This window comes from Ipomoea nil, unplaced genomic scaffold (genome assembly GCF_001879475.1).
Source record: "Ipomoea nil cultivar Tokyo-kokei standard unplaced genomic scaffold, Asagao_1.1 scaffold0688, whole genome shotgun sequence".
Lineage (NCBI taxonomy): Eukaryota > Viridiplantae > Streptophyta > Magnoliopsida > Solanales > Convolvulaceae > Ipomoea > Ipomoea nil.
Genome location: NW_017617116.1, coordinates 7,771,936 through 7,784,082, shown reverse-complemented (window position 1 = coordinate 7,784,082; position 12,147 = coordinate 7,771,936). Strand labels below are relative to the sequence as shown.

Sequence of the window (12,147 nt, the reverse complement as noted above, 5' to 3'; positions counted from 1 at the left end):
TTTATATTTTCAGTTTTTAGTGAACTAAGGTTTTTTTTTTATTTTCCTATTTTACTACAAATCTTTTTTTACTGATTATTGTTAGTATTAATTAATCAGTGAATTCCGTTTCCTTTAATATATAGATATAGATTACACTAAAAATTATTCAATTCATTATACAGTTATTATTATTCATATGGTAATTAATAGGTTGTTTTTATATTTGGTAATTAAGTCAATAATTAGACAAATTACTATACATATATTCCTTTTTTGAAGCTAGTATACGTCTATACATATGCATATAATACTAATTAAACCATTTTATAACCTTTTATTAGGCCGTCCACAAAAAAGAAAAAAAAATCTACATATTATTAAAATTATTGTGCTATAATAATATTAAGAAATAAGATATTAAAGAATTAATTGTAATTAATCAAATAATGATCCAGATTAGTGTATACATAAAATAGTATTACGCCATTTCACATCTTTTAATAGACTGTTTTTATATATGGTAATTAAGCCAATAATTAGACAAATTAAACTACTCAGTATAAATTGATTATTATTGGAAAGAATATTTTTATTATTACATTACTATAAATTGATTACCAATTAGTACATTTACAATATCATACATAATATTCATTCACAATCCGTGTTGTTACCATACATAATATTCACGGCTAAAATCATTATTATTATTATTATTATTATATGTATTAAATTCAATATTAAATACTAATTGTATATAATAGATGATATTACAAAAATGTCCCTAAGTTTTGGGGGAAAAACTTGGCTAGGAGGATTTTAGTTTTATATATATATATATATATATATATATATATATATATATATATATATATATATATATATATATATAGATATATAGAATATAGATATATAGATAGATAGATATATATTCTATTTTATTTTTTTTTAACAAAATCTTCCTTAAAGATTAATAGTAAAATAAAGATAAATTATTAATAATTGATTCTATTACATTTTCTTACGCAGAATTTTTCTTAAAGATTAATATAGTAAAATAAAGCTAAATTATTAATAACTGAGTCTATTACATTTTTTTAGGCAGAATTTTTTTTTAAGATTAATAGTAAAATAAGGCTAAATTATTAATAAAGTCGAAAAAAAAGGCTAAATTATTAATAATCAATTCTATTCTATTTTTTATGCAAAATCTTCCGTAAAAGATTAATAGTAAAATATCTTAATGATTATTTTCCTTATACTGCTTATTGATTCTTTTCCATTTTTCAGAGTATAGAAAACATTCACATGACTAATATTTCCTTCCATTATTTTCCATATTTCCATATTATTATTAATTTTCTTCCCAATATTATTATTAATTGTTTGGGCGTACGGCTTCCTTCCATTATTTTTCATTTTTTCATATTATTATTAATTGTTTATGCAGGAACTTGTAAATGATGATTTGTTTTTATTAATTAATATAGAATATAAATCAAAACTTCAGAAGTCCGATTACTTCAATAATCAACGCAAAGAACTAAGAAGAATATAATAATAGTTAATTTGTGTATTAAAGACGATTCCTGTTATTTCTTGTCATGTATATTACAACAGAAACTTAACCACTCCTCATTCTCCAATCACCCGTGAGTTACACATTTTATTGTGTGACACTTTAAATTCTTGACTAATAACAATATCGCAAAAAAATAAAGAGAGAGATTAGAGGAGTCAGCACTCAGCATCCCTTTAAACGGGCAGGAGTAGGCACCACTCAAAGCGAGATTCACATGAGGCTGTCTTTCATAAATGATAATGAAACTTCAATAAAAGCAAAAAAATCAATATATGAAATGGACTTGGAGTAACCGTAGAAATATTCAGAATAAATCATAATCTAGGCATATGATATGAATAGCTTTTCATTGAAAAAAGTATTAAATTTGGACAATACAACCATGAAAAACGTATTGTATCTAATCGAATCAAACTACTTGGATGTTAAACCTACCGTTAATTTCAAAACGCTGCTAAACTGAATGATCAAGTCTGAAGACCTAGTGGAAAAAAAGGGATGCAATATAAAATGAAGACTTATAATTTTTGTAGTCATCAACTCACTGTATTTATAGGTGAAAAATATGAGAATTATAAATTTGTAAAAATTTTCAAAAAGAAAGTGTATTTATTTATTTAAGGTATTACCCTAATCAATTCATTATATTGATATTCCTAATCAATTCATTATATTAATATTCCTAATTAATCTTATTCCTAATTAATTCATAATATTGATATTACTAAATTTCCATTTTTCATTTGCTTACCAAATAAGCTTTATTAAGTATTTGACCAATAAAATATAAAATATATTTAATTAATTTGACTACAAAAGTTTGGGCGGGAAAATGGAATAGGAGGATTTTACTTTTATATATATATAGATATAGATATATAGATTACCAATTACCAATTAAAATTAGAGCTACAATTTTACATTTGCTTACCAAAAAATTATATATAGATACTTAATTTATATTTGAAGAATATATTTACCTAATTTACTTTATATACAGTAATAAGTATGTCTACACATAAATGAATAATATATAATATATAATTTCAATATTTTGATAATTAATTAAATTAGAAAATTAGGATATTATATAAATGCGGCTAAGTTTTGGTGGAAAATTTATATGGTTTTTATATTATTATTATTATTATTTTTATTTTATTATGCTTACATTATTTCATAAGATTTTTATTATATTTGAACAATAATATTTTCAATTATATTATAAAATATAATACCATACATAATATTACCAATTATGTAATATAACAATTAATAGATTTTATTTAATTTCCATTTGACATTTACTTACCAAATAAACTTTACTACAAAAGTTTTGGGGGAAAAATTTGTTAGGAGGATTTTACTTTTATATATATATAGATATAGATATAGATATAGATATATAGATATAGATTTTCTCCCATTCCCACATTCTCTTTTCTAATCACTCTTACATTATCCCCAATTCTCCCCAACCATTGTGGATGCTCTTATAGGGAAGCAAGTGGAGAGCATGTGATACTTCTAATATATTTAATGTTGACATGAATGAGGGAGGTAGTGGAGAGAGAAATTTGGGGAGCTTTGCATGAGTTGAGAGAATGGGAGAATTGTAGGGCCTAGCTAAAAAGCAACCAAACGTGACAGCCAATTGTGACTGTCACGAGTGCACCCAGCGGGCGCGTGCAATGCTCGGCGCGTCAGGCGCGCCGACCGGCACGCCTGACTGCCTTTTTTTTTTTTTTTTTTTTTTTTTTTTGTACTTTTTGTATTTAGTTTTGTAGTTTTGTTTTGTTTTTTTCTCTCCCCTCCCACTTTCTCTTTCCTAGTCACTCTTACATTCTCCCCACTAATATTCCCACTGATAAGGATGCTCTTAGAGCAATCACATTTGTGATCTTTTTGGAGTTTTTTTATATCTAAAAGTCAAATGTTCGAACTGCAGTGGTGGAGACTTAGATTTTTTGTGTTGAAAATGTTTGAGAAAGTATAGAACAGATACTACCTTGTAAAGAAATAAAGAAATTTGCCTTTCACCTCGCGTGAAGTAGATGTACATTCAGCACAAAATAATGTACATTGTATTCAGAGGATGTACATTATATTGTATAATGTACATTCAGTACAAAAATAATGTACATTTAGTATATTAAAAATGTACTTTATGTTATGGTCCACGTAACATGGTCCACACAATAATCTCCCCGACATTTGTGGGTCCCACTATGAGAGAGAAAATTATAGAAAAGCAAAAGAAATGCGTGTTTCGCGCACAGATGCTGCCAGCCGGGCGCGTGTAGCACACACGCGCCGACTGGCGTGTTTACAAGTCTCTTTATTTTTTTTATTTTTTATTTTTTTTGGTTTCCTTTGACAGTTTATTTTGCTTTGTTTTTTTTTTTTTTTTGTTTTTTTTTTCTCCCGCATCTCTATCCTACATGGCTTCTTAATTCTTTTGCAAAAAAAAAAAAAAAAATCTATTGAAGATGCCCTTAGAAAAAGATTTGGTGAACTTATGTGGAGGAGAGAGAATGAAGATAGAAAAGAGTTGGGTATCTCACTATCTCTTGGAAATATGATTTTTTGTGGGGCCCGTTAATAGAGAGAAAATGGAATGAGAGGTTGGGTTCAATCATTATATTGTGGACCATGGTTCACAAAAAAGGGCTCCGTTTTTTGTTTTTTTTTTTGTTTTTTTTTTTAAGTAAAGAAATTGATGTCGTTACATATTAACGGAGCCCGTATTTTTGTTGTGTTAATTATAAAATGAAATTGTTGTGTATCTAAAATGAAACTATCTCACATATTGTTTTTATATTATCAAATGAAATTATAATTGAATTGAAATGAAACTGCAGTGTGTATAAAATGAAATTGAATAACAGTTTCACATATTTGAGTGCATATTGTCCAATAAAACTGTAGTTATATCGAAATGATAATGTAATTGTGTTGTAATGAACTATAGTGTTTATAAAATAAAAACTGAATAACAATTTCACATATTTGAGTATATAATGTCGAATGAAACTGTAGTTATATCGAAATGAAATTGTAGTTGTGTTGAAATGAAACTGTAGTGTATATTGTCAAATGAAACTGTAGTTATATAGAAATGATACTGTAGTTGTTTTGTAATGAAACTGTAGTGTATATAAATTGAAATTGAATAACAGTTTCACATATTTGAGTGTATAGTGTTAAATGAAACTGTAGTTATATAGAAATGAAAGTGTAATTATGTTGAAATGAAACTGCACTGTATTTAAAATGAAATTGAATATGTTATACAAACAGAGCTACTTTATGCAAAACGGCATATGCATTTTCTTTTAATTAAAAGAAACGACACCATTTTGAACCATGATGCAAGGTATAATTTACCCAAATTTGTAGTCCCATTACATAAATGTCAAAAATCGACAAAGCCCAAAAGAATGTTGGGCTCACAGGGCCAAACCCAAACTGCAATCAAATCCCATTAACCTCCAACTATATATTTCTTCGCTTCCTAGGGTTTTCAACAGATTCAGCTCAGCTGCTACACTCGTCGGAGGCTTTCCTTTCTCCCCAACCGGCAAAAGCAGCCATGGTCAGCTCGCCGTTTTCTTGAAGCTTTCAATTTCCTCTCTGTATTTACATATTCGTACGTATATGGCTGGTGATATGTATTCTAAATAATATCTGTTCTTGTTTTCTTTCAGATTATTTCAGAGAAGAACCGGAGAGAGATCTGCAAGTACCTCTTCCAAGGTCAGTCTCTGAGCTTACCAATTTAGTATATGTATGTAATGTGTTTGTGAAATTGTCTTCTTTGGATGATGAAGAGGGAGTGTGCTATGCGAAGAAAGATTACAACTTGGCGAAGCATCCCTTGATCGATGTGCCCAACCTTCAGGTTATTAAGCTTATGCAGAGCTTCAAGTCGAAGGAGTACGTGAGGGAGACTTTTGCTTGGATGCACTATTACTGGTACCTTACGAACGATGGGATTGAGTTCCTGAGGACTTACCTCAATCTCCCCTCTGAAATTGTCCCTGCTACTCTCAAGAAATCTGCCAAGCCACTCGGCAGGCCCATGGGTGGCCCTCCTGGTGATCGCCCACGGTAAATATTGTTTTGTTTAGCAAACCATTTGTGGGGTTTAGTTGATTCATGTGGTAGTGTTGGAAAGTTGCTGACTTTTGTTGCATTCTAATTGGATTTGGTAAATATAGTTTTGTTTAGCAAACCATTTGTGGGGTTTAGTTGATTACTGCGGTAGTGTTGGAAAGTTGCTAACTTTTGTTGGTTTTCAATTGGATTTGTAGTGGACCTCCGAGATTTGGCGATGGAGAGAGGAGGTTTGGTGACAGGGATGGGTATCGCAGTGGCCCTAGAGGTCCTCCTGGTGAGTTTGGAGGAGAGAAGGGTGGAGCTCCGGCTGATTACCAGCCTGCTTTCAGGGTAATTCCTCTTTCTTTAATCCTTTGTAATTAAAAATTGGCTTCCTTTTTTGCTTTGCCAAGCTTTTACTTCTTCATTGAGGTTAATTAGGTACTTCGTTTCATTACTGTTTCTCTATTTTATTGTTGTGCATTCAGCTGTTTTTAGTTTCACTTCTATTCTAGATAACCTGGCATGATCAAGTTTAGAAACCAGGTTTTCGTAAATTTCCAGCAAGTGCATACATAGATAAAGCAAATGCCAATATTCATATTCTACTTTTCTACATCTTTCATTCAAAATTTTTCATGATTGATAGATTGATTGACATAATATATATTTGCTAGTTAATTTCAATGAATAGTTACCAATTTGATAGTGCCATTGTTAGGGGAAATGAAATGATACGAGAGTTTACCTTTCTTGGATGACAACTTTTCAAACTTGAAAGTATCCTCTTGACAAGAATGTGTTATTTTCTATGGTTTTAGAATTTTTCATTTATACATGGAAACACTTCAACTGTTTAGTTATGGAGAATGTAGTGTTAATAAGGAAGTTTGAATCTTAACCACTGGTTTTTACTTGTAGGGGTCTGGTGGAAGGCCTGGATTTGGACGTGGTGCCGGAGGATTTGGAGGTGGTGCTCCCCCAAGCTCTAGCTTCTCCTCCTAGATAATATGCTCATTTCCTTAGGTGCATAGCCATTACAGCTTAGAACATCAGAGGCAATGTGAGCTATTGTTTGAGCGTTTATTCCCGTGTTCAAGTACACTATTTGAATGTGATGTTTTCACAATTTTGTATGCTTGTCAAAACTATACATTTTGGATATCATCCTTTACTTTATTCTGTTTTGCTACCATGTTTACAAGGATTTGAACTTGGTTTTCTTCCCTTAAGATTCTTAGGTGTTCTTCAAATCTAAACTTCCTTTGATCAAAACCCAAAGCTAAATCCACCTTCTATTGTATCAATGCACAATGCTATAGAATTGTAAGCAATCTTAGTCGAGTAATTACAAAGTTAGTTTTAAGTCAATCAGTTATGAACAATATAAGTTGATCTATCAACTTTTTTTATTTGAGTTGATCAGTCGTGATTAACTTAAATTGGTCTATTAGCCTTTTAGTTCAAGTCTGGTTAAGGTCACAAAACCAAGTCAATTAAGCGGGTTTATTGGTTAAGGTCACAAAACTATATTTTTTAAATTTTTCTTGCTATTTAGAGATTCAAGTTCCAACCTAACAAAAAGCTAGTGGCCCTGTTTGGTAAATAGGTAAGTTAATTTTTATTTTTTAACTCCTATTAATTGTTTGGTTAATTAGTCTTTTGTAATTCTAAAATTTTAAAATTCAAAAAGTTGTTCAAAGTAATTTTTTCAATTAACTTTTAAAAAAAAAAAAAAATTATATTAAATAGTTATCAATTAACAACTAATTTATCAACCACTTTTCTACCATCGGCTAATGTTATGAACTAGTTATACCCTTTAGTTAACCTAATCAAGTAACAACAGCTATCAGCTAACGGCCATTTACCAAACATGACTGGTATGAAAAACAGTTTGATAAATAAGCATTTTGTTCATAAATCTCTAAATGCCAAAAACTTCATTTGCACTTCTTATTTCATCTCTTTAAAGGTCCCCCAGAGCCTTGATAAGAAAGGCATATTCATAGGCTGCTTCTTCGCAATGGCCAAGATGGCCACCTTCGCTAAAATGTCCTCCATTCATATCCGTTTGTAGGATAACTGAACCACAACACCTTGAACATGCTTCGTCTCGGATCTTGGCAACCCATTTCGCAGCTTCCCAGACACCAACTCTTAAGAACGAACAGACAGTTATGCGTTCTGTTTCAACTAAAAGACAACAGAAATGAACGATATTATGTAAATAGGGTTACCTGGAGTCATTATACGAGGCTGTGACAAGCGTTGCGGGAAAGCATAGTTCATGAGAAATGTTATCGTAAGGAGAATACTTCAGAATATAATTGAAGTAAGACTCAATCTGAGGATTCCCAAATTCTTCATAGTCCAAGATTGTGAGAGGTAAAGTGGGATCCAATAATGTATTGCATATATCAAGGAAAGGAACCTGCAAAAATAAGTTTGACAAAACAAGCAACTTAAGCGATACGCTAAACATGGAATTCCATTAATGAACAGATAAATAAACCTTCAAAACTGCGGCTTGAAATAGTCCGGGATGTAATCCGATGGCTGCTCCAACGAGAAGACTTCCCGCGCTAATTCCAGCAGCACCGAGTTTGTTTCCATGTGCATAGCCCTCGTTAACGAGGTAATGTCCACAGGAAACAAAGTCGTGAATAGAGTTTAACTTGTTCAATCCACTCCCGAATCTATGCCACGAGGGATGAGGACCGCCACCGCCACCTCTGCACCAGATTGAGAACTCATAAGAAAACATCTCCTAACCCGTGTTGAAAAATACGCTAGGCGCCCGATTTTTTATTTTTTATTTTAATTTTTATTATCATTTAAAAAAAAAAAACCGGGATTCGGCCGCCTAGACCGCCTAGGCGGCCGGCCGCGGAGGAGGCCGATTTCGGCGTTCCTCGACACGGCCGGGCGCCGCCTAGGCGCGATTTTTGCAACACTGTTCCTAACATAACATCATAAAATGGTGCGGGGTCATCATGATTTACCCGAATTACCCCTCCACAATCCTGTCGGGCTGCAATGTGGGGGGCTGGGGTAAGCAATTCCACCTTTTGTCACAAGAAGGCAAAAATGGTGTCAAATCGTTTACTTACCTAACATCGGCAAACGCTATTGCCCAACCACGATCAAGTAGGGATAAACGGTCGGCACACCAGCTTTTGTCCACAATCTCACCGTACGCTCCATATGCATGCAGAAGTGCAGGAGACCGACCCTTTCGATGTGCTTTTCGGGAGAACAAGATAGTCAAAGGAATCCTCACTCCATCATGGGAGATAACTTCTTTACTTTCACAAGCATAGATTCGAGAAACATCTCTCCATATATGCCCTTCGGTTTTTTGAATCTCACATCCCCGCCTATCCTCCAGTCGATTGTCGTTCCTAGAGGAGATATTCGTTAATTCCTCTTGCATCACAACATTGGACGATTTCCTTGACATATCATAGTCAACAATAACATCAGGCATCTACAACTCAAAAAAGACGTTTCTAAGCTTAGCACGACACTTGGCCTTTTAGTTTTGGATGGTCGTAATAAGGTGGATAGAACAGTACCACTGGAGATGAAACAATAACACGGTATACTGAGTTCATGAAATCGTGGTTAGAGCCCGGAGATACCGAGCACATATCCGAGGGGAGAGGAAAGAACCATGGACTTAGATCCTCGATGTCCTTTTGTTTCTGCAAGGCAACTCAACATCAATTAGAAATACCACAACATAGTATCAAAATGTCTAACCTAAAACTAAGAATGTACCTCACAACTGACAATAGTTTTCATCGGAATGGAACATATCGACGAGGAACCCTCTTTGTCGACAAAAAGCACTAGATGTTCGTTAAACATATCCATATCTTTCAAGAAAATATCTCCACTTGGTACAATGATGTTCTACAAGAAAGATAAAACTGTCATACGAGAAAATAAAAACAAAAAACATAACATAGTACGCCATATAAACATATGTCAAATGTATCTACTGCTTAGACAAAGGAACAGAAAATTACTTGCAAATTGGTTGACTGAGAATTTTCTACCCGGCATCTAGCCAAGTAAAAATTCCCACTTTCAGGCAAGGCCATATCGTCAATAATAGGAGCATTCGTAAGGACATAAAAATAACCACGATGATGTTCCAAGAAGTATTGTACACCCGAGACACGGTTACAAAATTTTTTAAGTCCCGTTTGTGGATTGGTTGCATTTATGAAATAAACCTGCAGTAAGACCATGAACGAGAAAATTATTCCAACGAGCTAATTAATTCCTATATCAACAGAAAGAAACGACTGAGATGAAAAAGGTAAAATTTCTTTCCTCGGATGAAGTCCTCGAATTAGAATTCATAGTAATAAATTTTCCATCTTTTGTACTTGCAATATCTAAACAGAAATTGGAATCATTTTCAGTGAACAGTGCTTCATGATCCATACAATCTGATCCAAGACGTAAGCTCTGTAGCCTGGTAAATTCCCATAAGGATAATAGTCATAACATATAAGAAGATCTAAACGTAAATTGTTAGTCAAACTAGTAAAGAATTTTGCCTGTATGGTCGTTGTTGTTGGTCAGTCAATGTATAGAATAAAGTACGAGCATCTTGAGCCCATTCCAAGCTTACGACTCCATTGATATTCAAATTCGGAAGAACACAGTCACTTCGAAGATCTTTAATTTGAAGCACAAACTCCTCACCACCACTAATATCAATTGTGTACGCTAGGAAATTATGGTCCGGTGAGACTCGACATGTACCTACATGAACATATCCTGCAAGGTATATACAGACAAGAAAAATTGAAAATAAAACTTATAAAGAGAACTCCTAAACTTCTTCAAAACCTATCCAAAAAATTATTGTTAAGAGATCTAAAGAGTAAAGAAATACCATAATTTTCAGCAATCTCATTCCAGTCAAGCAATATGTCCTCTTTCTTATATGCACTTCTTATACGATTGGCTATTGTCCCCATCCAACCTTTACTATCAGCAGCCAACTTCCTACATAAGACGGGAAACTCCTTCCCTTCTGGAATGTACTGGTAGTATATCCTATTTAATTTCACAAGTAATGGACACCAATATAAAAAAAAAAAAAAATCACATTAAAACACAAGAAATTCATTAAAGAAAGTTGTATTAATCCTTCATTTACATAGTAAGAATATTTCAGCCAAGGAGTTTGGTTCTTCTTCCAAAGAATCGAAAAATTGTTCCCTCAATGCAAGTTTTGAGACTGGAAACACTTGCTAAATTTGCTTAAATCTCTGAATAGTAAATGCAGGTTTTAGAAGCAGCATATTGCAAAACTGAACCAGAATGTTAAAGTTAAACCACAACTTATCAGCTTCTTTGCATTATGCAATTAAGGAGGTTCTTTCCCTGAATTATAAATCTTTACCACTAAAGTTACCAACTTTAGCTGATTCTGACACAATCTTTCAAAATGCCCACAAATTAGACTCACTACTCATCCTAACTATCAAAATAATATAAAAAAACACTTCACAGTTATATTAAGCATGGAGAAAATGAACAAACCAGGGACCCCAGGGTTCAGGAGGGGTGAGAATTGTGGAGGGCATTCTAGAAATCATCTCAGTGTACAGAGTCTTCTGCACCTCGTGAGTGTCCTCCATGAAAGCCTCGGCATAGGAGTTCTCTTGCTGGAGATAGGTGATGAAATCCGGGTCATCCCGGTTGCGCATCCAGTGATACGGGTCGACCCAGGACTTCCCATGTGCGGAAACCGTGAAAGGAACTTTCTTGGCCACCGGAGGTGTCTGGCCGCCGATTGGGCGGAGGTGCTGACGGCCAAGAGTGGAGAAGGGAGAAGAGGATATGTAGGGGATTAATCTTGACGGAGAGGGTAAAAGCGTCTTTATAATTGACTTCCTAGTTGTAAATATTATAGCCATGAAAAATGGCGAGGACGGTTCTCGACGGAGGCGGATTACTGGTCGGCCGTCCGGGGTGGAGGCGCTAAGCAGGAATTCAATCAATTTGCACTCTGCGCCCTATTCTTTATAGTTTTCGACTTTGCCCCTTAAAGTTTACAAATTGTTACACATTATACCCAATAAATTTATGACTTCTTTTTTTAGCCAAAAAAACAAAAAACCAATAGGTAATTTATGATTTTTTTACCTAAGACGATTGAGGTCCATACTAGTGATTTTTTGTTGGATTTTTGTAGGATTTAGGGTGAGGTGAATGATAGAGAAGAAGAAGAAAGAAGCAATTTTAATCTCTTGCAAGGTAAAGTTTTTTGTGGATTTCAAGGAAAGAGAATAAATAGAGAAACTGCTTAGATGAGTGCGCGTCTCAGCACTCCCAGTCCCAGAGGGCGGGTGTACTGTGCGTGTAAATTCCATTGTTGAACACATCTGACAATGTTGTTTCCCTTTTATTTTTTTCATTTTCTCTTTTCCTCCTCTCTCTCTTCTATTTAGGTTCTA

General features: G+C 33.4%; 2 protein-coding genes across 2 annotated transcripts; one reads left to right on the top strand and one right to left on the bottom strand.

Annotated features, from left to right (window-relative positions):
* The first annotated feature begins 5,038 nt into the window (after positions 1-5,038).
* Positions 5,039-6,894, top strand: LOC109176255 (40S ribosomal protein S10-1-like). The gene is made up of 5 exons (XM_019325713.1): positions 5,039-5,159; positions 5,272-5,320; positions 5,395-5,674; positions 5,878-6,013; positions 6,584-6,894. The coding sequence occupies exons 1-5, from the start codon at positions 5,157-5,159 to the stop codon at positions 6,665-6,667; spliced, it is 552 nt and encodes a 183-aa protein (XP_019181258.1). The 5' UTR covers positions 5,039-5,156; the 3' UTR covers positions 6,668-6,894.
* Positions 6,895-7,196: 302 nt separating this feature from the next.
* LOC109175287 (protease 2) lies at positions 7,197-11,730 on the bottom strand. The gene is made up of 12 exons (XM_019324526.1): positions 11,231-11,730; positions 10,578-10,741; positions 10,237-10,459; positions 10,007-10,151; positions 9,697-9,906; positions 9,446-9,580; positions 9,241-9,369; positions 8,776-9,152; positions 8,178-8,397; positions 7,903-8,096; positions 7,546-7,821; positions 7,197-7,250 (listed from the first exon to the last, which is right to left on the bottom strand). The coding sequence occupies exons 1-11, from the start codon at positions 11,605-11,607 to the stop codon at positions 7,632-7,634; spliced, it is 2,364 nt and encodes a 787-aa protein (XP_019180071.1). The 5' UTR covers positions 11,608-11,730; the 3' UTR covers positions 7,197-7,250; positions 7,546-7,631.
* Between the last annotated feature and the right edge of the window lie 417 nt (positions 11,731-12,147).

What these genes read in the sequence shown, in the direction of transcription:
- LOC109176255 (XM_019325713.1), top strand. An exon ending in CTGCAAGTACCTCTTCCAAG is followed by an intron (nt 5,321 to 5,394) that starts GTCAGTCTCTGA and finishes TGGATGATGAAG; the next exon opens with AGGGAGTGTGCTATGCGAAG. An exon ending in ATTACCAGCCTGCTTTCAGG is followed by an intron (nt 6,014 to 6,583) that starts GTAATTCCTCTT and finishes TTTTACTTGTAG; the next exon opens with GGGTCTGGTGGAAGGCCTGG.
- LOC109175287 (XM_019324526.1), bottom strand. Translation starts at nt 11,607, where the DNA reads ATGGCTATAATATTTACAACTAGGAAGTCAATTATAAAGACGCTTTTA. An exon ending in TTATTGTTTCATCTCCAGTG is followed by an intron (nt 9,153 to 9,240) that starts GTACTGTTCTAT and finishes TTTGAGTTGTAG; the next exon opens with ATGCCTGATGTTATTGTTGA. An exon ending in GCCTCGTATAATGACTCCAG is followed by an intron (nt 7,822 to 7,902) that starts GTAACCCTATTT and finishes TTCGTTCTTAAG; the next exon opens with AGTTGGTGTCTGGGAAGCTG.